This window comes from Atractosteus spatula, chromosome 17 (genome assembly GCF_055471065.1).
Source record: "Atractosteus spatula isolate fAtrSpa1 chromosome 17, fAtrSpa1.hap1, whole genome shotgun sequence".
In the NCBI taxonomy this organism is placed as follows: domain Eukaryota; kingdom Metazoa; phylum Chordata; class Actinopteri; order Semionotiformes; family Lepisosteidae; genus Atractosteus; species Atractosteus spatula.
Genome location: NC_142722.1, coordinates 8106123 through 8129149, shown reverse-complemented (window position 1 = coordinate 8129149; position 23027 = coordinate 8106123). Strand labels below are relative to the sequence as shown.

Here is a 23027-nt window from a genome sequence, read left to right as displayed (position 1 = left end):
ACTGATAGAGCATATTTTTGTAATTTTCTCTGTTCATTTTTAGAATAAATGCCTATTATCCATTTCATGCATAAGACACAGCACTGTAGACTCACTACAAACAAATTGTCCTTTCCAAATTGTAAGTAAATTCTTTTAAGTTTGTGTTATTTTGCTGACAGTTTTATACAATGGAATATGTACAAAATGTACTGTATACAGCTGGACATTTTACTAAAGAAACCTTGCTCAAAGTTACAATAGCTACACACACACACTTGTCTGGTTTATTATTAATCAGTATTTCTATCTGCTGCAGGCATTTTGTTTTCCTTTCTCTGCTCAAAAACAAAGTGTGTGCAAGAAGACAGTAGGATGGTTCTCTAGGAGATCAATAGAGCCATCTGTTCAAACCACAGATTCATCTGTAATCAACTGAGACAGTAAACAAAAAAGAAAGGATAATTTAGGCCTCAGTATTCCTTATGGGTTTTAATACCTTCAAATGAGTTTGTTACTGTTAGTTAAAGCTTCATTATCCTCAGTTATGCATAGCAACCTAAAAGTGTTATATGAATATTGTAGGAAGAGGATTAAGGAAGACAAAAAAGCATCTTTTCATGACATACTTTAAGACCATTAAGGAGTTACTCAATTCCCTTTGTTTCCTGAAATTAGACTAAGAATCAATGAATGGTTAGAAGAAGGCATAATGAAGACATGAATCAAAATACTGTATATCTGTCTGCTGTTTTTATGAAAATATACCTTCTTAGTTTTTCCTCTATGCCACTTTGTTCATGGGAGAAACAACAGATCATAACAGGCCAGGAAAGCAGAACTCATGAGCTGAAACCGAGAGATGTCTGCTTCCCTGATGCTTGCCAAGTTTACCAAAATTTGATGAGCAAGTTGCTCAAAAACATGACAGCCACTGGATTTTCTAGAATATGTGGTCACTGTTGTCTTTAATGCCAATGCTTTCTGCTGCAGAGTGCGTGTTCACGAATCACTTGTGCAGAATAAATAAAATAATAAAATGAGAAATAAATGCTACAAAATAATATTTATTTTCCACAGAATTTCATGATTCTACAGTGAAACACATACAGATTAAAGGAGAGCAGATAGGATCTTCAGACTCTGAAGAGACATACTGTACACTTATCACAGATATTCCAATGTGTGAGAATATCAATTAGAATTTCTAGCAATGGATCACTGTGTTCTCCCTGATTAGTAAAACAATTCAAATCTAATACAGTATTCAAATTACACATTACATAGACAGAACATATTGATTTCTTTTTCTCACAAAACCAGCACTACTTAGCAGGCAAATGGCTTATATTTTGAGTTTTACAGAAAGGATGGTTTGAATTTACATTTGAAAGGGAATTTGTAGCAAATGTTATGCTGTCTCATCATAAAAGTATTCACAAAATCATGTAACAGCCACCAATGAAACATAAAAATAACTTTTGGTAATCATAATTCTGTTGTATGAGAGTGGCATAGTTTCTGCAGTTGCTTTGAATTTAACTGAATATCAGGTTTAAGCTTTGGGTTAGGGGAGACACCATACAGCTTCGGAATGACCTATGTTTACAAATCTCTGTTAAGGTAAAAGAATGCAAGTAGACACCACACAAATAAAATGACGTTCTCACAAAAATTAAGGATAAATTATCAATGTATAACCTACTTGAGCCAGACTGACGGCTCCTTTTTTCAAGGAGTGGCATTCAAGTGAAATTACTATTAAATATATATATGGAATTTAAAATTAATGTGTGTAAATGGAAGACACAAGAATACAAGAAAGCTTACAAAAAACAAGACAAAAGCCAAAGGAGTGGAAAAAAACAAAGTCAATGTGGAGTAACATTCCTGCTACAGTTCACAGTGCAAAAAGAGAATGTAATCTTATGTTCATTTAGGGGCCTGAAATAAAAATAAATTAGTGACAGGCAAACAATGGTAGACTAATGTGAGCAAGTGACAGAACTCAGTCTGTATGGAACCAGTAATGCACACAGCCCAAGATGTTTCACATTCCCCATATACAGTACATTCAAAATGCTTCCCCACCGTGTGTCGTGTGATAAACACGTTACCTCTAATATGTCTAATATTCTATCGGATTAATTCAAATATTGATAAAGGCAGCTCCTTGGAATGCTAACCAACAATGGCCAAGATCCTCAGAGGGACACTAAGATCTTAAATGAGCAAGCTCATTCAAGAGAGCTTGCTCAATAACCTTTCATTGTTTTTATATTCAAATATTTTGAATGGTATACCTTTAATATTGCCAGATTCCAAATGAACAAAGTCAGGACAAGTACTTTTTATATTAATTTGTATATTTATATATATACTACAACCAAATTCGTTTGAGCTAATTTGACCGTTCGGTAGGCTGACAATTTTTAGATCTAAAAAAATCAACTAATAATTTAAAGAGGAAATAATTCAAAATGTCTTTTAAAGTACTGTTTCTTAGAGGAAGGATCAGGCTTTTATCAGACTTTGCTCTGTATTATGCATTTTATGTACAGTACAGTGTTCTACAAAACATTTGTAATCAGTTATGATTTGAATAACAAAAAACATGGAAAAATGGTTTCTATTCTGAGGTACCACAAACATGAAATAACCATTTTTACCTAGTTTTGCTGGATTAATATAAAACCGGAAACTCTCCAGTTTGGGATTTAAAGGCTGAGGAACATGACAGGAAATATTTCTTTCCATAATAAAAGTAAACTTTTGTAGCTTTCACTAGTCTAAACACTGAGCATCCTGTTCGATAATGAAAGTTTTAATAAAGCTATTCTAAACCACAGGCTAGCACAGGAGGAACATGTCAAGTGTTCGATGATTATGGAACTACCAGTTCACCGGGCAGTTCTTGAACTGTAAACTACAATAAAAATAACTGAAATATAACTGAAGGTGTTGCACAGCAGCTTATAAACTGAGTTAAAACAGAGAAACTAAGTGTTAAAAGTACTTCTGATATTTCCTGAAGTGATTTGAGTACAATCGGATTTTTACAGTGTAGTTGAAGGATTTTGTCTTGCTGAAATTCACAATGTGGAATGTGTTAAATGAGGGAGATGTTGCTTTCCACCGTCACTGAAGAGGGGAGTTCTTCAAAGGAATCATGATTCTGGATTCCATGCTTCGAATCAGTGGCACTGCAAGAAACAAAGAAAAGGATTAAAGAAAAGTGGTGCAGCATTACAACAAATACTCACGGTTACAATAAATCAGGCTGAAGAAATAACAAAGAATAACCTTGAAAAGATTTGGAAAATGCTCAACAGAATCCAAACATCTAGCTGTGCTAATTAAGTCACTGTGACAGTTAGGGCAGGAGGTTAGGATCATGGCTGGATTTTACACCTTGGGTTAGACGTCTGCTTGTCACAATAACAATTATGTCTGCTATGAAGTACTGCAGTCACACTGAATCTGTCCCAATTTTTAGCCTGTATATTAAAAAGGGAGTTCAAGAGTCAGCAAAGCACTTTGGATTTTGTTTTGTTCTGCCCTTACTTTACAAAAAATCTTGTGTTTTTTTATCTCCATATGATAGTGCTTCCGTTTACCTCAACTGACACCCACTATGAATCTAGCTCCTCATACTGTAGTGTTTTAAACATCTTTGCAAAAAATCGCCATGGAAACTGCAGAGCCCAGTAGAAGTCCTGATCCCACCTGTGTAATACACATTTTCATCCCAGCCTGGTTTCTGCCACGCAGCATTTCTCGTCTCTTCTCGAGACTGCAAATCTTTGTAAGCTGTGAATATAAACACACAAAAAATAAGCCAGCATTAAAAACCGTTTGCACGTTTTCATAGTCACTTTATATAAAACGTGAACCAAAGCTTAATAGATGAATAGCCTCCTTTCAAGCGTGTTTGGGTTTTTGGTCCCATACCGCAAATACACAGTGTAGTAACCCCTTCAAACGAGATCAGGGCTAATGAGACGAGGGGTCAAGCCATCTTCCTCATGCCAATGAGGACCCACAGGCATGATTTAGGACAGCTAAGAAAATCTCCCACACAAACCTTTGGGAGGCGGGAAGAAACTTCAGCACCCAGTTACAGCCCACATGACCACAGAGCATTCAACGCCACACAGTCAAGAAGTGCTAATTACCATGCCATCATGTTTCATGCATACCTTTATCAATCTAGTCTTAAGATTGTCAATACTCTCTCTTATCTTAAACTTGATTTGCATTTAACTGTATTTACTTAAGCCTTACTCCCCATGTTTCTGGGTTAAGCTCCAGGTTGCCACAACCCTCACCAGGAATAAGCAATAAGGAAAATGGAAGGATGGTATTTACTCAAACGCTCAATGCAGGAAGCTTAAATGCACAACCATCTGAAGCTGATTTGGCACAACTAGTGAGATCCCAGTCCAACGCAGACAACAGTTTTTGATCTACGGTGGAAGTCTACTGCTTTCCACTACACTAACTGTTTCAGAACCCCAGCCTATTCTCTGAACTCACCCCACAGATGATGGACCACATACAGATCTCCGATCTGCGTGAAGAATCCACCCACAGCTTCTTGGTTTTCTTGACGCTTCTGAATGGCTCGAGCCCTAGCAAAACATAGCCTTTGTTAAAGCTCATGGCCTTGCACATCTGCAAGGACAACAGTCTTTTATAAGTGATCTGAGGGAACGAAGACAAACCTCCTAAATCATATCCAGAACTCATTTGAAAATGAACATTTTCTGTAGGTTTTGGAGATGAGAACACTTCAGAATACACCCCTCACACACATTAGTACCAACTGCTCCTATACTGCAGAAATTCATGTAATGTACTTGGAAACAGAGTTTAACTACCATCTTAAATTTACATACAGTATAAAGTTTTAATTCAACTCTTCTATTATTTGCATTAGTTCTGTTGAACCAGGTGGGTTTTTTTAAATCATTTTCTCTCCTTGCAGTAACTATGAAATTTTGTTTATATTAAAAGAAAACAAAGATTTCCTCTGAAGTTTAAACCAGAAACTTTGAGATGCGCGAGTCAGGCGAAATACAGGAAAACTGATGGGAAAGAATGTAAAAAGGTGCTGTAAATTGTATATTGTACAGCCATATGACTAGGTTGTGAGTTTGAATAGAATATTTTTTGTATCTGTGAAAGTCATTTTTCGTCATCACTCTGGATCATGTTCATGAAAGAAAGCAGTAAATGTGTAAGAGAACAGGGCTTACCAGTGATTTCCCCACTCAATCATGGTGCCGGGCTAGAAGATAAAATGAAGATACCGATAAAATTAAACTACAGACACTGCAAAAAAGAATGTGTGTATAGGCATTCGGAAGGGCTCGAGTGATAAGAAAACTATTTTCAGTGTGATAAGCAGCTCAATAGACAGGACTCAACCTTCAGTTTGTAGGTACGCAGCTCATAGATATTGGGGCCTGCCCTGGGGAGCGGCTCGTTCCAGAAGCTGAACTCCAGAAGCAGCTGGTTTCTGCGCGAGATCAGCATTTTACTCCTCTCCTTCCGGAACTCCAAGTACTCCTATAGGGATTCAGCAGATGGAATATCAAAAGCAACCAAGAACCGGACTGTAAGAATCTATCATACAGTACAGCACGCATGTACATCTTGTTGTTCTATTCCAAAATAATTTCTACAATTAAATATGTGCATTCATTGGTGTGCAAAAAATCCTATTAAAATCTTATTAATGCAAACCCTTAATTCTACTGATATTTGAGCTAATTTGTTTTAAACTAACCAGCTTATCCTGATAGACCTGTATTTGGCACTACAAATAGTATGTATGGATGTACAGAGGAAAAAAAAATACGTTAATGATAGGGAACAATGAGTCAATTAGACTTGACTGATAGATATGATGGAATAGCTATTGCAACACTTTATATTGGATATTCACATTTACCACTGAACCATTGTGAGTTTTTTAAAAATCAATGTGAATTGAAAATAAGTGACAACCTTGGTTTCTTCTCATCTAAACTAAGCATTCAATGTGCTCAATAACATGTAATTTTAACAATGTAATTTTCATAGATGAAAACACTAATGGAGGCATTCAGTACATTGCTGATGTTCATAACATTCACATATTTTAACTCTTGTCATCCAAGACACCAAAGACTTTTGCACAGCAGAGTAATTCAGAATGCATACACTTCACTATTTGACTTCTTTAACACTTTCTAAACATGACACGAGCATCATCACAGGAGCAAAACAAAATCACAAAAAAAACCCCAAGGTTACTTTAGAAGACAAATGTTCCATTCACAAGAGATTCTTGCCGTTTAAACCTGCTTTAAATCTACATGGACTGCCTAAATATCTTTAATCCACAGGAAGAAAGAATGTATGCTATGTAACCTCATATGATAACTATTGCATATTGTTTACTTGGTACAAACTATCTCTATTTGACTGGTGTTTTTAGTGCAATTTCTGGGGTGTGATGTTTTTTAATAAATCCTTTCCAGAGAAGTGACAGTGAGCAAGCGTATTTATTCACCTTGGGATCTTTAGTAGTTATGTATCAATTCATCCCTGAAGACAACTACCTTAAACTATTAATGTTCAACTTTATGATGCTGTTTCTCCAATATCTGAATTGTTTCCAGTAAAGTCACCAAAACAGAGGTACCTGTATATACTGTACACGCTTAGCCAGAACCTCACCAATTAATTTGATTTAACTTTCTCTTACCTTTGTATGCAGTCAACACACCAACAACAGAAGAACCACATACAGTGACAAACAGAAACAAATATCAGTGACCATCAATTATAATATGAAGGAAAAAACACCTGAAAGATAACTGTCAAAGAACCAGTTCCATACCTCATCCTGCCACAGCTTGTTTAAACATTCAGTCAAGGCTGGATAACCCCCAGAGTATCGCCAGAGGTGCACTGCAACAGCAGAACAGCAGGGGTCACTATTGCTTTGTCCTACCACTGGAAACCAGCAGGGGTCACTCTTACTTATCCTTACTACTGGAAACAACATGGGTCGCTATTACTTACTCTTACCACTGGAAGAATACAAAGATGGGTGAAAAACAAGGAGAAACAGCAGATCAGCATATAACCATTTAATACCCACCTGAACTACTATAACCATAGTGATCACGCAGAAAGCTACAAAAAAGGGTCCATTTTACAACTTTGGTCAAGTGCCATTAATATGGATGGATAGTGAACATATGACAAATCTCCTAAGCTTTTGTATAATACATATGCCATGAGCTCGATGCAGTATTGAATGAACTACAGAAAACACTTACCAGCTTGGTCTTGTTCCCCATACCAAGTGTTCCAGCTTCCCACTATCTCACAAGGATAGTCCTTGTCACAGTGCAGTCGGTTCTGAACCTCAGCTCTGCAGGCCACAGACACAACAATGCCACAATTGACACTCGTTGAACTCCTTCTATCACCGAAAGTGTGATCAGAGCAAGAAATGCTTGAGTAAATCATACTGATAATAATCATGAAGTCATTGCTAATTACTGGTGGATTTTCAAAAATTAACTGCAGAAGCTAAACCACAGTGGACCCCTCTGGCATGTATAAAATTCACATACACCACCATGAAGGTGACTCTACAATCCGCTGAAGTGATTAAACTAAGCGTGAATGAGTCAAAATAAAATATAATGTTCCACTTACGATAAGTTGTTATAGGCATCTAGGCACTCTGGTTTCACATTGTGAACTGAAATAGGAAGGAAAAGAACCTGCTTAGTCACAAAGAGTTTGTAGTAGAGTCTGTTTGCATGGGTGCAGGATGTATATTGTATATTAATGGTTGGGTTGTTGTTATTGAGAAATCCAGTGCACACAGTGCTTTACAGAATTCTAAGAGTGGTATTATTCTGCATAAATTCAAAAACTACCTGAAGAAACAGCAGCACCATTTGAGGTCATCTGTACTCACACTGTATTTTGTACAGGTTGCTGGTCTCCTTTTTTGACAGCAGGTTGGAGTGGGCATCTTTCCTGGGATCAACTTTATGCACAAACAAAGACTGGAACCAGCTTTTGTCTGCAAGACCTCTATTAAATGGGGAGACAGATAAGGGGGAGAGAGAAACATATTGATAAACAAGGCTTCAAGACAAACACCGATTTCTGATTTTGCCTGTCTCAGAGGCCTCAGTCAAAGGTATGTATGCCAAGACGGCATGTTTCCAATAAGCAGCTCACAACAAATAAGTCTAATTGATTCCGGAATATTGCCCACTTCAGATGTTTTTCAGCACTGGCTACTCCCTGTGCAGAACATCAACTGTAGTGGTCATGTGATAGCGCCTACTGCCCCTCGGGGCAAAGTTCAGGAACCAGGAAAACGATTGACTTCAAACCTTAGACCTTTCTCAATGTGCACGGAATAGTAATTTAATGAGCTTTCATGCTATTTCCTAGAACACCAACTACTAAATAGGAAAATGAAAAATGAATCGACTCCATTACGGTCAGAAACCATTTGTTTTGTTAACAACTAGTCAACAACATCATTCATTGTATTTTACAACTGGAGCGCCTGAACCCTTCCGATAAAAGAAGCTGCCATAATTAAAAATATCATACATTTGCTTTTTTTTTCTTTTAGAAAACGTGTAACGTCCTGTTTAACGTCAGGACACGAGCATTTGCAATGCACCTGCAAGCACATCTTTCACCTTCGTTTCTAAGCACAAAACGCTGCAGTGACAGGAGTCTATAAACAGCAGAATAAACATATACATATTTAACAAAATCATGCTCTCTGTTAAACCTTGCAACTAGTTCGGCTTTACCTTTTAAAGATGAGCAGCCTCAAAGTATTCTTACACAGTAATTGCTGAGGTTTGGACAGTTTTAAAAACCAAGTCGCCGCCATCTTCTAGTGTTTTAAAAACGCTGTGCTTTATTTAAAAGAAAAATACTGCCTGAAATTGCAGTGGTTTCTGGATGTGTCGCACATGCAGATCCGTGTGTCACATTCACCCAAATCACTCGAGTTTAGTTCCTGCTCAAAGGTTGCACACGTTTGAGTGACGTGATCCAGAATATATAACTAAGGAACAAAACATCTTCGCAACGGAGATCGATTCATTGACTCTAAAATAACAAGCCAATGGCTGTATGCCTGGCTCTTAAAAACAACTGTTTGTTATATTGTCATATAATTATTGTTTTTTCCACTGTGTGTGATATAAACCTCTCTCTCTCTATGGTCTCTCTCTATGGTCTTTAATATACAATAATAAAAAATAAACAATTTATATAATCAAAATCAAAATAACATTCTGTGAACAAACAAATTATTAATACATTTACAAGTGTGAATGATGCACAAGAATATATTTATTTCCGTCCTTAATCATATTGTATATTGAGGATTAAAAGGCTTTGTACTGCTACTAAATGTAAATATTGTTCGCTTATCATGCCAGCATGCACTATGTTTTTTTTAATTTGTCGTATAAACGGTATAACGGGAAAATTATGTTTCTTAGATGTATGTATGTTGGTCATTCTAATATTAACTAGTCCCAGCAACAAAGAATATTATCCATTACATAATCTTAATTTATTTTTAAGAAAACCACATACCCTGCTCTAGGCTTACTTTTCTACCTTATTCATTGTTAATATGAAACGTCATGTATAGTATAATTTCTGTTGCATTATTGTTAACAAACTGCAAAACCTCTGTGTTTTTGTGTTCGGCGCCCAGACTTAACCATTCTGCTGTTTCCCCAATAACCTACAGTAAGTAAATAAGATGTGTTTTCCTAATGTACGTTAAGCTAATCATAAAGAGGAATAATATATACAGTATTCATATCAGAACTTGAAAGTGTTTTATTATGCTGTGTAAGGTTGAAAATAACTCACAATTTCAGATGAATCTGAAACAATTCATAATTCAATTTACTTATTCACTTCTTATGCTCTTATTGACTTATTCCATTCTGTTGCTTTTTTTGTGGGGACAAAACATTAAATCTATTACAAACACATGCACCACTTGTGAAGGGACGAAAGAAGATTCAAACACAAGGAGGAACAGTCAACATTGTGATCTTTTTATTATTCATGCAAAATGCCAGAGCAGTCCAAGGTACCCACAATAATAGAAAGATACAGTATGCAGTGTTACGCTTTCTTCAGCAATGTGCTAAACTCTCTGAAAAACAGAAAAACAAAAACAGTTGAAAACTTACATTAGTCTGGGGCTATTATAAAACTAAACCAAAGAAACCAAGAAAAACAGAAAGGAAGGAGAAATCAGTTTCATTTCCTCACATCTGGATTATTTGTATTACCAAAAGAATATTGTTTTGTTTTTTGCCTCTATTTAATACTGTATACTATAGCAGTATATGGACAGCACATGGCTCTCAGACACATTCAAATACTACACAACATAAAAATGTTTTAGACTATACAGTGGTGTGAAAAAGTGTTTGCCCCCTTCCTGATTTCTTTTTTTTTTTGCATGTTTGTCACACTGAAATGTTTCAGATCATCAAACAAATTGAAATATTAGACAAAGATAACACAAGTAAACACAAAATGCATTTTTAAATGAAGGTTTTTATTATTAAGGAAAAAAAAAATCCAAACCTACATGGCCCTGTGTGAAAAAGTGATTGCCCCCTAAACCTAATAACTGGTTGGGCCACCCTTAGCAGCAAAAACTGCAATCAAGCGTTTGCAATAACTGGCAATGAGTCTTTTACAGTGCTTTGGAGGAATTTTGGCCCACTCATCTTTGCAGAATTGTTGTAATTCAGCCACATTGGAGGGTTTTCGAGCCTTAACCACTTTTTTAAGGTCATGCCACAACATCTCAATCGGATTCAGGTCAGGACTTTGACTAGGCCACTCCAAAGTCTTCATTTTGTTTTTCTTAAGCCATTCAGAGGTGGACTTGCTGGGGTGTTTTGGATCATTGTCCTGCTGCAGAACCCAAGTGCGCTTCAGCTTGAGGTCACGAACAGATGGCCGGACATTCTCCTTCAGGATTTTTTGGTAGACAGCAGAATTCATGGTTCCATTTACCACAGCAAGTCTTCCAGGTCCTGAAGCAGCAAAACAGCCCAGACCATCACACTACCACCACCATATTTTACTGTTGGTATGATGTTCCTTTTCTGAAATGCTGTGTTACTTTTACGCCAGATGTAATGGGACACACACCTTCCAAAAAGTTCAACTTTTGTCTCGTCAGTCCACAGAGTATTTTCCCAAAAGTCTTGGGGATCATCAAGATGTTTTCTGGCAAAACTGAGACGAGCCTTTATGTTCTTTTTGCTCAGCAGTGGTTTTCATCTTGGAACTCTGCCATGCAGGCCATTTTTGCCCAGTCTCTTTCTTATGGTGGAGTCATGAACACTGACCTTAACTGAGGCAAGTGAAGCCTGCAGTTCTTTGGATGTTGTTGTGGGGTTTTTTGTGACCTCTTGGATGAGTCATCGCTGCGCTCTTGGGGTAATTTTGGTCGGCCGGCCACTCCTGGGAAGGTTCACCACTGTTCCATGTTTTCGCCATTTGTGGATAATGGCTCTCACTGTGGTTCGCTGGAGTCCCAAAGCTTTAGAAATGGCTTTATAACCTTCTCCAGACTGATAAATCTCAATTACTCTGTTTCTCATTTGTTCCTGAATTTCTTTGGATCGTAGCATGATGTCTAACTTTTGAGGATCTTTTGGTCTACTTCACTTTGTCAGGCAGGTCCTATTTAAGTGATTTCTAGATTGAGAACAGGTGTGGCAGTAATCAGGCCTGGGTGTGGCTAGAGAAATTGAACTCAGCTTTCCAAAGATGTGATAAACCACAGTTGATTTATGTTTTAACAGGGGGGACAATCACTTTTTCACACAGGGCCATGTAGGTTTGGATTTTTTTTTCCCTTAATAATAAAAACCTTCATTTAAATACTGCATTTTGTGTTTACTTGTGTTATCTTTGTCTAATATTTCAATTTGTTTGATGATCTGAAACATTTCAGTGTGACAAACATGCAAAAAAATAAGAAATCAGGAAGGGGGCAAACACTTTTTCACACCACTGTACATCCTAACTAACCAGTATCTTCAGAAGGCGCATTAGCTTTCTTCTTCTATTAATATATGCTTGTTCAAAAGTGTAAGATAAGACTCCTCTAAAAGGTGTTATACAGATTATTTCAGTGTACCTGAAGTCAATCTCACCACAGTTGTCCTTATCAAGATCATCCATGAGTTGCTGCACTTCTTCCATGGTTAAACAGATTCCTATCCCCTGCATCAAACACAAACACTCATGAGCTTTTGAGCAATGGCAATTTATATGGTAATACTGTTACACATTCCAGGTTTATGACAGAGGCGCTGTGTGTTTACTAACCATGAGTCCCAGCTGAAACTCTGCTCTGGTGATGAGAGCACTTCCACCCTCCTCCACAGAGTCAAAAGAATCCTCAAGCTTCAGGTTGTTCTTTTTTATGTGATCCTTCAGTTTTCCTAAGGGATCTTTCTAGAGGTGACAGGAGCACTTGAGTTTGGATATTGTTTGCTCATTCATTGCAGGTCCAGCAATCATCCATCAATTCGATTCTCTAGCTGCTATCCTTTAATACAGCCATATTTCTTGCAGTAATTTTTGCATTGATGTGACAGTTTCTATGTTGTTTATGTCAGATCTTTTTGCAACATCCCGCCTTGCACCCTATTCTTTTGGGACAGCTTACAGGTTGATCCTCGTTATGAATAAGCGGTTTTCTGACACTCTTTTGCAGGGATGGATGGATGTTTTTGGTGTAAAATAAAAAAAAGACAGATTTTTCTATCATTTCATCTACATATATCTCAAATCTATGCATGACTGTACAGGCACTTGGAGCTGTTTCAACTGTCTGAACACACAAAAAAATCTAACTGAGAACAAGGAGCAAGTGGAGGTTAATTCCAAGTCTAAAAGTAGAAAGATATAGAACTATAACTCTAACACTAAGGCTCAACAGCCGAAACATTGTGGGTTTTTTTCCTGCTTTTCAGGATGAAATTAACCTTTAATTTTTCCTTGTCAGTTGATGACTGTATTTATTCTACAAAAACATTGACCTATAATTATATACCGTTTTCATAGATTCGACAGGTGGTTTTATCTATCTTCTAAAGTATCATTCTTGCGCTAGAACGGTAAAACAGGTCTGTTTTACCGTTTTACTGTTACAAATAAAATTGCTTTATGCGTTTCTAGCAGTACAGATTAATATTCATATTCTGTTATAATATTCTCCCTAGAGGTGGAGTGTTTTAATTGCAGTCCGTCAACAAGCTGTTCGCTGAGCCACTTACTGGGACTTTAGATGTTTTGAAAGAGAAGCTGTCTGCATTTCTTTCATGTTTCACCTGCAGGTTCGGAAACATTTCTTTGACTCTGTTGTACAATTCATCAAAATCCTTGTTCACGGTTATGTCCTGAGAAAAACATACACAGAACGTTGATTAGTATGCACACACCCATTCAAACAAGAACAGTAGCAGTATAACAGCAAACTATTTTAAATATGTAAAACGTCTGTTATCCGTAACATTCTGTAGTATGTGTACTGTCTTGCATGAGGACATGAAGAAAACAGTAACTGAGAGCAACAGTTGTGCCATCAACGAAAAGTAAATATATATGAATAATTCTAAAATCAAATTAAAGCCGAAGGTGTAGTACAGAGAAGTCCAGGGTCTCGATGGCGGATTCAGGGTTCCCTTCCATTGATTTTAGTATCCCATAACAGCCAGCACTCTGCATTGGATTTCGAGACATCTAGAAAAGAGAAAGAAAGAAATGTGCCTTTAATCCCTTAATAATCTTTATGGTAAAGTAGATATCTAAGATATCTGTAGGGGTCCCATTTACTAAACGTCAGTCTATTCTTACTTTTTATAACTATAACTATAACCGTAACTATAACTCTTGCTGAATTGTATAGAGGGTTATTTAAAAAGAAAATACAAATGGCTTGACAGGTCAAGGGGGACACCGTAGGAATTATTTCAAAAGTAAGAGATTTCACATCTTACACTAAGGATCTTCAGTGTCTTGTTTTCTTTGAGTCCCATGGCAAAGCGCACTGCACCTTCAGGAGGGATCTGGTTGTTACTAAAACAGATAAATGCAGGAAAATGATAGCTTTGGAAACGGAAGCAGGACAAAATCTTTAAAGCAGGGTTTCAACCTCGGTTCTAGGAGGGCTTGGGGTCATTCTGTCTTTTTTCCTAATTTTCCAACTCTGTCGCACAGTCTAATTAATTAAATATGTAATTTTAATACTTTTATCCAGGTCCGTAGGTGTTTTATCAGCAATTGCACACATAATGACATGAATGCTCTTAGTAATAAACATTAAAACACCCCAAGAAAAATCCAATGGATTTGAAATAAGACAATAATTAGATTGTTTCTTTAATTGGCTGCTCTGGCTGTGATAAAGATGCAAGACCCCTCCGGCACCTGATTTAGAAACACGTTCTTTGAAACATAGAAACATGTTGTAGTATTTTATAACAAATTCAAATTCAACTACTGAGACATGCCTGTCTGCCTCAATTTTCTATCTACACTGGATAGATATTTTCTAGCACACAGTTTTCTTCAGTAAGATAATAATGCCAGTCGGTCCTTAAAGACTTTGCATGTTTCTTCATGCTATGCTAAAATCAACCGAAAGAGGGAGACAAAAGTTAAGTTTACTGTGAAATACACTTTCATTGGATGGTGGGTATTCCGGTATCCGGAGTTCAGACTCTACTTTCACATACTGTACCTGATGTTCAAGTCTTCAAGCACATTGTTCACCTTAAGAGCTTCACCGAGAGCTGCAGCTCCATCCTTCCCAAATCCATTGTATGACAGGTCTAGCTTTCGAAGAAATATGTTTGCCTAAAATGAAAATATAATAATCAAATAAGGTGTATTTATAAACTATTATGTTAGATGTAATACGTTTATTTTCCAAAGTACTAAGATATAAAGACAAGTATGTAGTCTTATGCTCCCGCTCCCCAAAATATTTTCATCTGAGCTTTTTCAGAAATGGAAAGTTGCACTAAAACAGAGAATGGACAGTACCCCTAAACCTTTTGCCACTGCTATTGAGCTCTTTCCCCGTAAACAGTTCCAGCTCAGATTGAGGGTCTTCAATCCAGTGTTCTCAGCAATAGCATTGCCCAGTGCCTCACCTGAAGAAACAAACACAAAACAGCAGATGAGCATCCCCAATGACATCTGACATTTTGGTTTCTGGTTGATTTTGAAGATTCTTCTTTGAAAAAGAACGGGATAAATACTTTGTGGTTTGTACAAGTGAGCACATAAAAAAAACAAATAAAAGGAACAAACTGAAAGATAGCCTGGTATGTTGTCCAATAACCTGCAAAGCAACTTTCTTAAATGATATTGCTATGCAGCTTAATTGTTTCCCAATTCGATCTTCTCAATACATTTTTATTGGAAGAACAATAATGCTTTAATTGCATCTGTTTCTTGCTCACAAGTCTTAAAGCGTTGTACAGAACAGGTTACATCTGAGCTCTGGGACACTGTAAAATGTAACAGTCTTTACAGATGTTTGTATGCCGTGTCATGCAGTGATCCAAAAGCAGTGGCAGAAACCCTCACTATGTGATTGTGACAGTAATCCACTGTGCTACTAAAAAACAAAAGCCTGCCTTTTCCATTCCTGCAGGTTCCTGTAGTTTACATATAATGTTTTAATGTTAAAATGTCTTGTAATCCATTGCTCCACGAGCATGTAGAAATGACTGTGTTTAGTCTGTGCACTAATCATATACAGTATATATGATTATAATCATAATCATTGTCAACAACAATTAAAGCTACTACCTACTGCACACTTAATTAAAAGGTGAGCATTGGTTCTGGTGTACAGATCACCACAGAGGGCACAGTAAGCAAGGGAAGTAAGGTGGTGCTTACACTTGTTCTTCAGCATTTAGTCATAATCTAAGGCTCATTTTTTGAGTCACAAAGCTGAAGGTTAAAAAATAACGTCTTCTAATGTGGAAACATTACTGTCCTATACATTTTCCCACGGCATTGTAGCGGGCAGTACCTGCGCCGTCTCCCATCATGTTGTGACTCAGGACCATGCTTTCCACTTTCTGATTGCTCACCAAGGCTTCAGCTAAGTGCTTGGCAGCGTGATCGTCAAAGTCATTCCCAGAGAGGCTGATAGTGACCAAGGTGGTGTTCTCCAGGAGCATACTGGAAAGGGCTTGGGCACCTCTCTCTCCCAGTTTGTTCTCTGACAAATCGATTTCTGGCAAAGAACACACAGCCTAAATTAAGAGCTCCTACTCATTTGAGCAATACCTGAGTGGAAATAATTTTTTGGGGAGAAGGATTAGTTAAAGCCCCCCTCCACCAGTAAATGCCATTTTAATTCTTGCTGATTGCTGATACAACGAGCAGGTTTCATTTAAAAAAAGCTTTTGATGAGACAGAACAGGATGGCAGAGCCCTTACAACCAGAACAGAACCTGTGATGTAGCAGTTTTCTTTCAGCATCTCTGCAATCGCAGCTCCGCCCAGCCCCTCAATCCAATTATCCCTCAGGTTCAACTTGAGGATGGATGTGTTGGTTACCAAGGGAACAGCAAGAGCTTTGGCACTCTAGAAAAGGACATTTTGAAAGTAAGTTCCTAGTCTGATATGTACTATATTTGTTTGGAGAAAAAGAGCCTGAAATCAAAGAGTAAGTAATAAATTAAACAGCATAGACCCAGAGATTTATAAGAGATTCACCAGCTATACCTGTGGACCGAGGCCATGATGCATCATTACGAGCTCTGTATCATTCATGTGACGCAGGAAGTACGATACCGGAACCACACCAAAGACCTTGCAGGCAGCCTTGTAACATGAATGTCCAGTGGGATCATAAGGTTCCTTCATGTCTTCAATAAATCAAGAACACCTGAACTTATAATCAAAGCACTGAAGTAGCATTCTTCTTTTAAGTACTTCGATATGGGCACAGGCTATGTTTATTTATTCAGTCATCCACTTATGACATAAAAAATAACAAGGAGTGTAATTACTATTGTGAAACTCACTCCACACAGTAAATAGTCAGGATGCATATCTATATTGCATAGTCCTGTATGTAGTGTTCACATTATTTAACACACTGGTTAAAGGCGTTCCTTGAAGTTTATACGTGCGAGTTTTCACAGAAGCAGACAACTGTTTTAAGAGAGGACAGTTAAATTCTACCATCCGCTTTTAAGCTATTTTTATTTTTGTGCCGTAAAGTCAGCAGAGAGTCAATAGTGGGTTGGATATGAGGGAGGTGGTACCTTCTAATTCCAAATCTGTGTCCCATTCCTCCTCTGCACTGACCGTCTCCTTTTCCGAGCTGTCAGCTGGTTTATTTTCCAGGGCATTGTCATCATCATCCTGCTCACTGGGTACGTTTTCTTCTCTGCTCACCTCTGAACTCAGAGCTCTGCTCAGTGCTGGGGACTGACCTTTGTCTGCTCTTGAGACAGTCTACATGAGAAAGAACACAATCACAGCATTAGTTGAATTGAAAACAGAGAAAAATAATGTCATATCAGGAAACTGCAGAGAGACGTTTACAGAGAAGTGTGTGTTTTACTTTAAACAAAACATAATAATCAGTAGGCTATATAAAAGAAATGTGACTGATCTGTTACTACTGATAAACTACACACACTGTAGATTTAAATCTAGAAGGAATAAAAAAATCCATAATTCCTACCCACCTTGTTGTCAGTGCTGCCTCGACTGAAGGCTTTTCGAGGTCTGCTGGCTGGCCTGCTTCCTATTCCTCTCAGATTGTCCCGTTCACTGTCTGATTCACTTTCTGGCTCAGTATCATTCACTTCTAAAACTGAGGGCAACATGGACTCTTTCATTAGCTGTTTACTAAAAACCATGATATCCAGACAAATGTATCCAATGCAAATCACCTTAAGAACATCAATGGTTTCAAAAGCCTACAAACATGCACAATAATAAACAACACAATTAGTACTGTATTTTAAAACAGTTGTGTGATCATACATGAAAAAATAAAAAGAAAAAACAGCTTTTTGTGTTCTAGGAAACAAATCACTGCAATTATCACAGGTAGGCAGGGAGTTTTTCAACTTCACAACCTACCTTGTTACTAGGGGAGTCCTAATCAATCTCTGACTGGCAGAGAATTCAACTAATGACAAAGCAGAATGCTCTGTAACTAATCGCAATCCTTCCAGCCAGTGAGGACATAACACAGCAGAGCTGTTAAAGTTAGGCTGATCCATTTCTGTTGTCAGGTTGCTATGGTGCTGTGGCAACACTCCCAGTATCTGGACATATTGTGAAGCCTTTGAGATCTTGAATGCAAATGATATTGTAATGATTACTAAGTGCACTGGGAACAGATGTTAAGAATGGGGATTATTTTCTTTGTTTGCAAAATTCAAGACTTCACTAACAGCACCAAGAAAAACTCAACTTGTTTTTTCTTTGGAGAACTCTATTTCCTAATGTTATGAAACAGACTGAGCTACTTAATATTCATACAGTATATCCCATGAAGCAACTACCGTTTCCTGTTAAACAACCGTCATCCTGAAAGGTAATCACAGTGATGATTCTATTTATCTCTAGCTATAAGGTATAATTCTAATCTTTAAGTAGATTTATGTACTTTGGAAATCATACCTTGTGATACCGCACACTGAAGACAATGCTATCTGTGCCCTTAAACCTTTAACCTAATTGTTTCAGTCCAGTCCTGAAGTCCCTCTGTGTGGGAGGCATGTTGCTACAGTATGTGGGATCAATACTGACTTTACTCTCTTCCATCTGTAATATTGTTCTAGGCTATCCTAACATTAGCAGCCTTGAATCTTACTGGAGTTAATACCGGCACCAATGAGTTAATTTTACAAACAAAATAATTTCACCCAGGCATCAACATAGAAATGTTTTTATTAAGCAAATTTTTGGAAGTAAACATAAAATGACACATAATTAAGGTCAGTAGATTCCACAACAAAAAGACCACTGCAAAGCCTGTTTATAGATCATATTAGCAGCAGTGATATAACACAAATGTACCCCAAGCACACAGGCATTCAAGCATAGGAGCTGCAATCAGTTACAATAGTACAATATTACTTATACTTATAGTGTTAGTAAATATAAGAATTCTTAAAGTCACAGGATACATCATGCATTTGGATCAGTATTCCACTTTTCCATACGAAATGCATTTCTTCAAAATTTTTCAAGCAGGAAAGACAAACAATTGATATAACCAAAAATACATTCTTAAAAAAGATCTAATCATTTAGCTAGTTCTTTATTTTTTTGCACATTTTTAGATCACAGAGTGTAAACGGTTTGCATTCCTTTTAAAATGAACATTAAAAAATCCAACAATGGCAAATGAATGAAGTGATTTTTTTTAAAACTCAGTTTTTCGTTAGAAAATAAAAATAAAGACGCTGTCATAGGCTAATTGCTCTATTCTTGTCTGCAGCATGCTGGATCATTTGGCACTGAAACCCTTTTAGAGACAACACGGATTTCTGTAGTTCAGCTCAACCAATAACTTGAAAGCAATATGGTAAAAATAAAATACAAGCAATGGCTAATAGTATAGCCTTTGTGATCATTCACAGAAAGTATTCATAAAATCAGTCACATACAGTAATATGAACTCTGTAGTGTAGCTCTAAAAGGCACAGCCTTAAAATAATGCATCAACTATAGTTCCAATGTAGGTGTTTTAGCTGTGATACATATGGTTTATTTTTTTAAAACAAATCAGTTATACCACTTCTTGTTGGCTATCCCTTGTACAGTGCCAGGTAACAGAAAAGCGCAAGTATGACTTCTAAAAATACACTGCTCTTCCTTATTCCGGTTACATGCTTATGACTTTGTGATACTAATTGGCAAAGTAAATGTGCGTGTGTGTTTTTTTTAGAGGAGGCAATGGAAAGGGTCCATGCACATTTACAGACCTTCAAGCTTGCAAAACTCTGTTGTCTTGCATTGGAGCTCAAAAAGGACAAGGGCTTGAAGGTGTTGAAGAACAGCCTTACAGTAAAATGAAAAAATGTCTATATGCGAAAGGTTATTAAGAAAGATTTTTTAAAGTGAGGTAATTAATCAGTACAAAATGAACATTACATACCCCGGTATAAAAGAGAGCATCAAAGATCAGGTGGCTAGAGAGTGATCAAACATCATGCAGAAAGGCTATACAATTACAAGTGAGACAGCTACATGCATGTGAAAAACCAATATACGCGCTGTGCCTGGACTTTATTAGCTCAGGAGCAAGCGCAGGAAAAAAAGTTAAAAATGGGGACCTAGCACTGACTTTTGTACAATAAGGCAAGCGTCAGCCATCCCTACATTCTTCTCATTATGCAACTTTCAGCAAAAGGAAAAAGTAAAAAAAAAACTTGAAACAAACATGAAAGTTACTGTAGATCTGAGGATCATAATGCAATTTGTCACCTACTGTCTGTCATGCGCAAATGATGAATTTAACACAAACATGCAAGTCAGAGAAAAGACATCCATTCTTTGCTCAAATATGGAAGCTCTTTAGATTACGGGGGACAAGAAGTAACACGCTCTGTGTAGTAGGCAGAACTGCTAATGGTTACTGTAGGTGCCTTCTCTTTCCAAGTAACTGCAAGTGGAGTGGTACAGTATGTTATGCTTAGCAATGAGATGCTGTTGTGGAAAAGGTAACATGAAATTATATCAATTTGTCTCTATGAGCACCAGGCCTGCACTACAGCATTTTTGTAGCACATCTCTTACAGAGAAAATCGCTCTAATCCAGTTAAATTGGAGGGAAAAGGCCTGCAGTGCGAATGACAAAAGGGCCCAACATTCTGAAACACAGATATGTAGAAAGTGTTCATTCTTTTACACTTGAAGGCTAGAAATCAGCATAATACCTATCACCAGAGCAATACACCCTCCATATAAATTATGTAACCTCTCTTGTTATTATACGTTGTTACCTTGTAAGAGATGAGTTTTGGTAAGCACTATATTGTATGTATGGTCATGCATTTTAATTTACGCTACAATTTCTCCCACCAGCTAAAGATATACTTTTAAACTTTAGTTTAAACTCTAGTTTAAACTTTTATTTTTTTCTGACTTTATTAGGTTTATTTTTTATAACATATTCCTAATATGTGTTGCCTAGGCACCTCAAGACGCAGAGCATGAACTTTATAACTTTAGTTAAAACTAAATATAATTTTAGTAATCTGACTTGATTTGATCACTGAGGAAAATACCAGTACATCCTCTATCTCCTGGCAAAGTCACCGACTTGCAGAAAAATGGGGGATAATTCAAGCACTATATATTATGATTTGTGAGGAGCACCTAGCTTTCTGCTGAAGTAATAGCAATGTCTACTCAAAGGGAAGAGAAACCTCTCAGACAAGGAAATGCTAGAGATTTATCAAATACCTTGATTTTTGCAAACGCCACAAAAGACTGAAATGATATGCATTATCATCTTTGCTGAATTTAATTTCCTAAATTCGTTGTTTATTTACTTTTTCTAAAGGTACATCATGGCGACTGCAAAAGTAAAAATAATAAGCCTGAATTGTATCATTTCACTTCAGAAAACAGTCCCACGATGAGCAGACCTGTAAGCATTGCAGTTCTTAAAAAGCATGGCTGTACAAACAGTACAGACACATTTTCACCGAAAGATAGGTGATGGGAATTTGTCGACAAAATAATAAGCAAGCTTTTATTACTGCATACTGAGCATGTTGCATATAACATACGCTGTGTTGTCAGCCCTGCCTGTTGTCTTGGAAATGTTGCTTATTCTATATGGAGTCAACAATAGTCTTGCCTAACAGGAATGGCAAAAACTATATATAATTCACAGAAAATCAGTATACTGTATGAGCACTGCCACTAAAATCAGAGGCCATTGAAAAAAATCCTGCTCGCAACTTCTGTAGTTTATATATGATCTTTCTTATAAACCAGGGGTGTCCAGTCCTGGAGGGCCTACAGGACCTGCAGTGTCTCTAGGACCACCTCAAAGTAGCAGTGATTAGTTGGTCCAATTTAGCTATTAAAAAGCTGATTAAGCTTATCAAGAGTTACTGTAAAGTGGAATGGCAGTGCTCAGACACACCAGCGTCTAGAACCAGGATTGGAAAGTGATGTACAGTATGAGAGCAGGTAATCTCAGTCTCAGCCTCAGGGGTGCAACCGTTTCTGGGTTTTGCTCCAGGTGAGTTCTCAGGCTGCTTCTAAAACACAATGGATAAAATGCATCCAACCAACATGCTGAGGAACTGAAAACAACTTGAGAAGAGTTCAAAGTATTCCCTTTATTAGCTCAATTAAGTATTCAATTAAGTAAGAGAACTCAAGTGTGGGGTTCCCCAGAACTAAGGCTGGAAAACCTTGCAGTAAAGCATGTCTACACAACATCCAACAATTTTCTTGGGAAAACGTCGAAGCCACAGCAAAGCTATACTGAGAATGAAAATCACCCTGCCAGCAATGTAGCATTGTACTATTCCAAATCCTCTTATGGGTACAATAAAGAACTGAGCTTAATGCCTGTATATGTATTCTTGCTCACGAGTTCAAATCTTTAAATGCTGCACTTAAGGAGAAGGCATCGTTCGTTACACTGATATAGTAAATATAGGATATATTATAAAATACTTTTGTCTCACATGCATTAATACCGAGCTTAAATGTTGTGCACACGCGAACCCGGTGTTTCCAAAACAGTCATTGGCGGATGTCTTTCAAAAATAATAAATGTGTTTTTGTGGGAAAAAAAGGGGTCGCCACAGGACAACTGCACAGCCTGACCATTACAAAGCATTTCCTGTAGAAAAAAAAGAGTCGGTATGTATACAGTATAAAAGTCGGCACAGTATACTTTGACTTTAGCTGCAGCGCGT

General features: G+C 37.3%; 2 protein-coding genes across 2 annotated transcripts; both read right to left on the bottom strand.

Annotated features, from left to right (window-relative positions):
• Positions 1–1030: 1030 nt before the first annotated feature.
• On the bottom strand, positions 1031–9158 carry nipsnap1 (nipsnap homolog 1 (C. elegans)). The gene is made up of 10 exons (XM_088935712.1): positions 8829–9158; positions 7967–8085; positions 7699–7744; positions 7314–7408; positions 6869–6939; positions 5410–5550; positions 5238–5269; positions 4516–4610; positions 3706–3789; positions 1031–3182 (listed from the first exon to the last, which is right to left on the bottom strand). The coding sequence occupies exons 1-10, from the start codon at positions 8909–8911 to the stop codon at positions 3118–3120; spliced, it is 831 nt and encodes a 276-aa protein (XP_088791838.1). The 5' UTR covers positions 8912–9158; the 3' UTR covers positions 1031–3117.
• Positions 9159–10084: 926 nt separating this feature from the next.
• Positions 10085–17984, bottom strand: lrrc74b (leucine rich repeat containing 74B). The gene is made up of 13 exons (XM_088935713.1): positions 17811–17984; positions 17382–17574; positions 16837–16979; positions 16563–16695; positions 16136–16342; positions 15133–15242; positions 14828–14943; positions 14085–14163; positions 13732–13827; positions 13362–13484; positions 12409–12537; positions 12218–12303; positions 10085–10204 (listed from the first exon to the last, which is right to left on the bottom strand). Exons 1-13 carry the CDS (start codon positions 17982–17984, stop codon positions 10174–10176), a joined length of 1620 nt encoding a protein of 539 aa, XP_088791839.1. The 3' UTR covers positions 10085–10173.
• Between the last annotated feature and the right edge of the window lie 5043 nt (positions 17985–23027).

Coding starts and splice junctions, on each gene's coding strand:
- nipsnap1 (XM_088935712.1), bottom strand. CDS start 8,911: ATGGCGGCGACTTGGTTTTTAAAACTGTCCAAACCTCAGCAATTACTG. Junction 5,551..6,868: donor ACAAGCTGTGGCAGGATGAG/GTATGGAACTGG, acceptor GAATCCCTATAG/GAGTACTTGGAGTTCCGGAA. Junction 3,183..3,705: donor TGAAAATGTGTATTACACAG/GTGGGATCAGGA, acceptor TGTTTCTTGCAG/TGCCACTGATTCGAAGCATG.
- lrrc74b (XM_088935713.1), bottom strand. CDS start 17,984: ATGGTTTTTAGTAAACAGCTAATGAAAGAGTCCATGTTGCCCTCAGTT. Junction 17,575..17,810: donor GAGGCAGCACTGACAACAAG/GTGGGTAGGAAT, acceptor TTTCTCATGTAG/ACTGTCTCAAGAGCAGACAA. Junction 14,164..14,827: donor CTTGAAGACTTGAACATCAG/GTACAGTATGTG, acceptor TATCTGTTTTAG/TAACAACCAGATCCCTCCTG.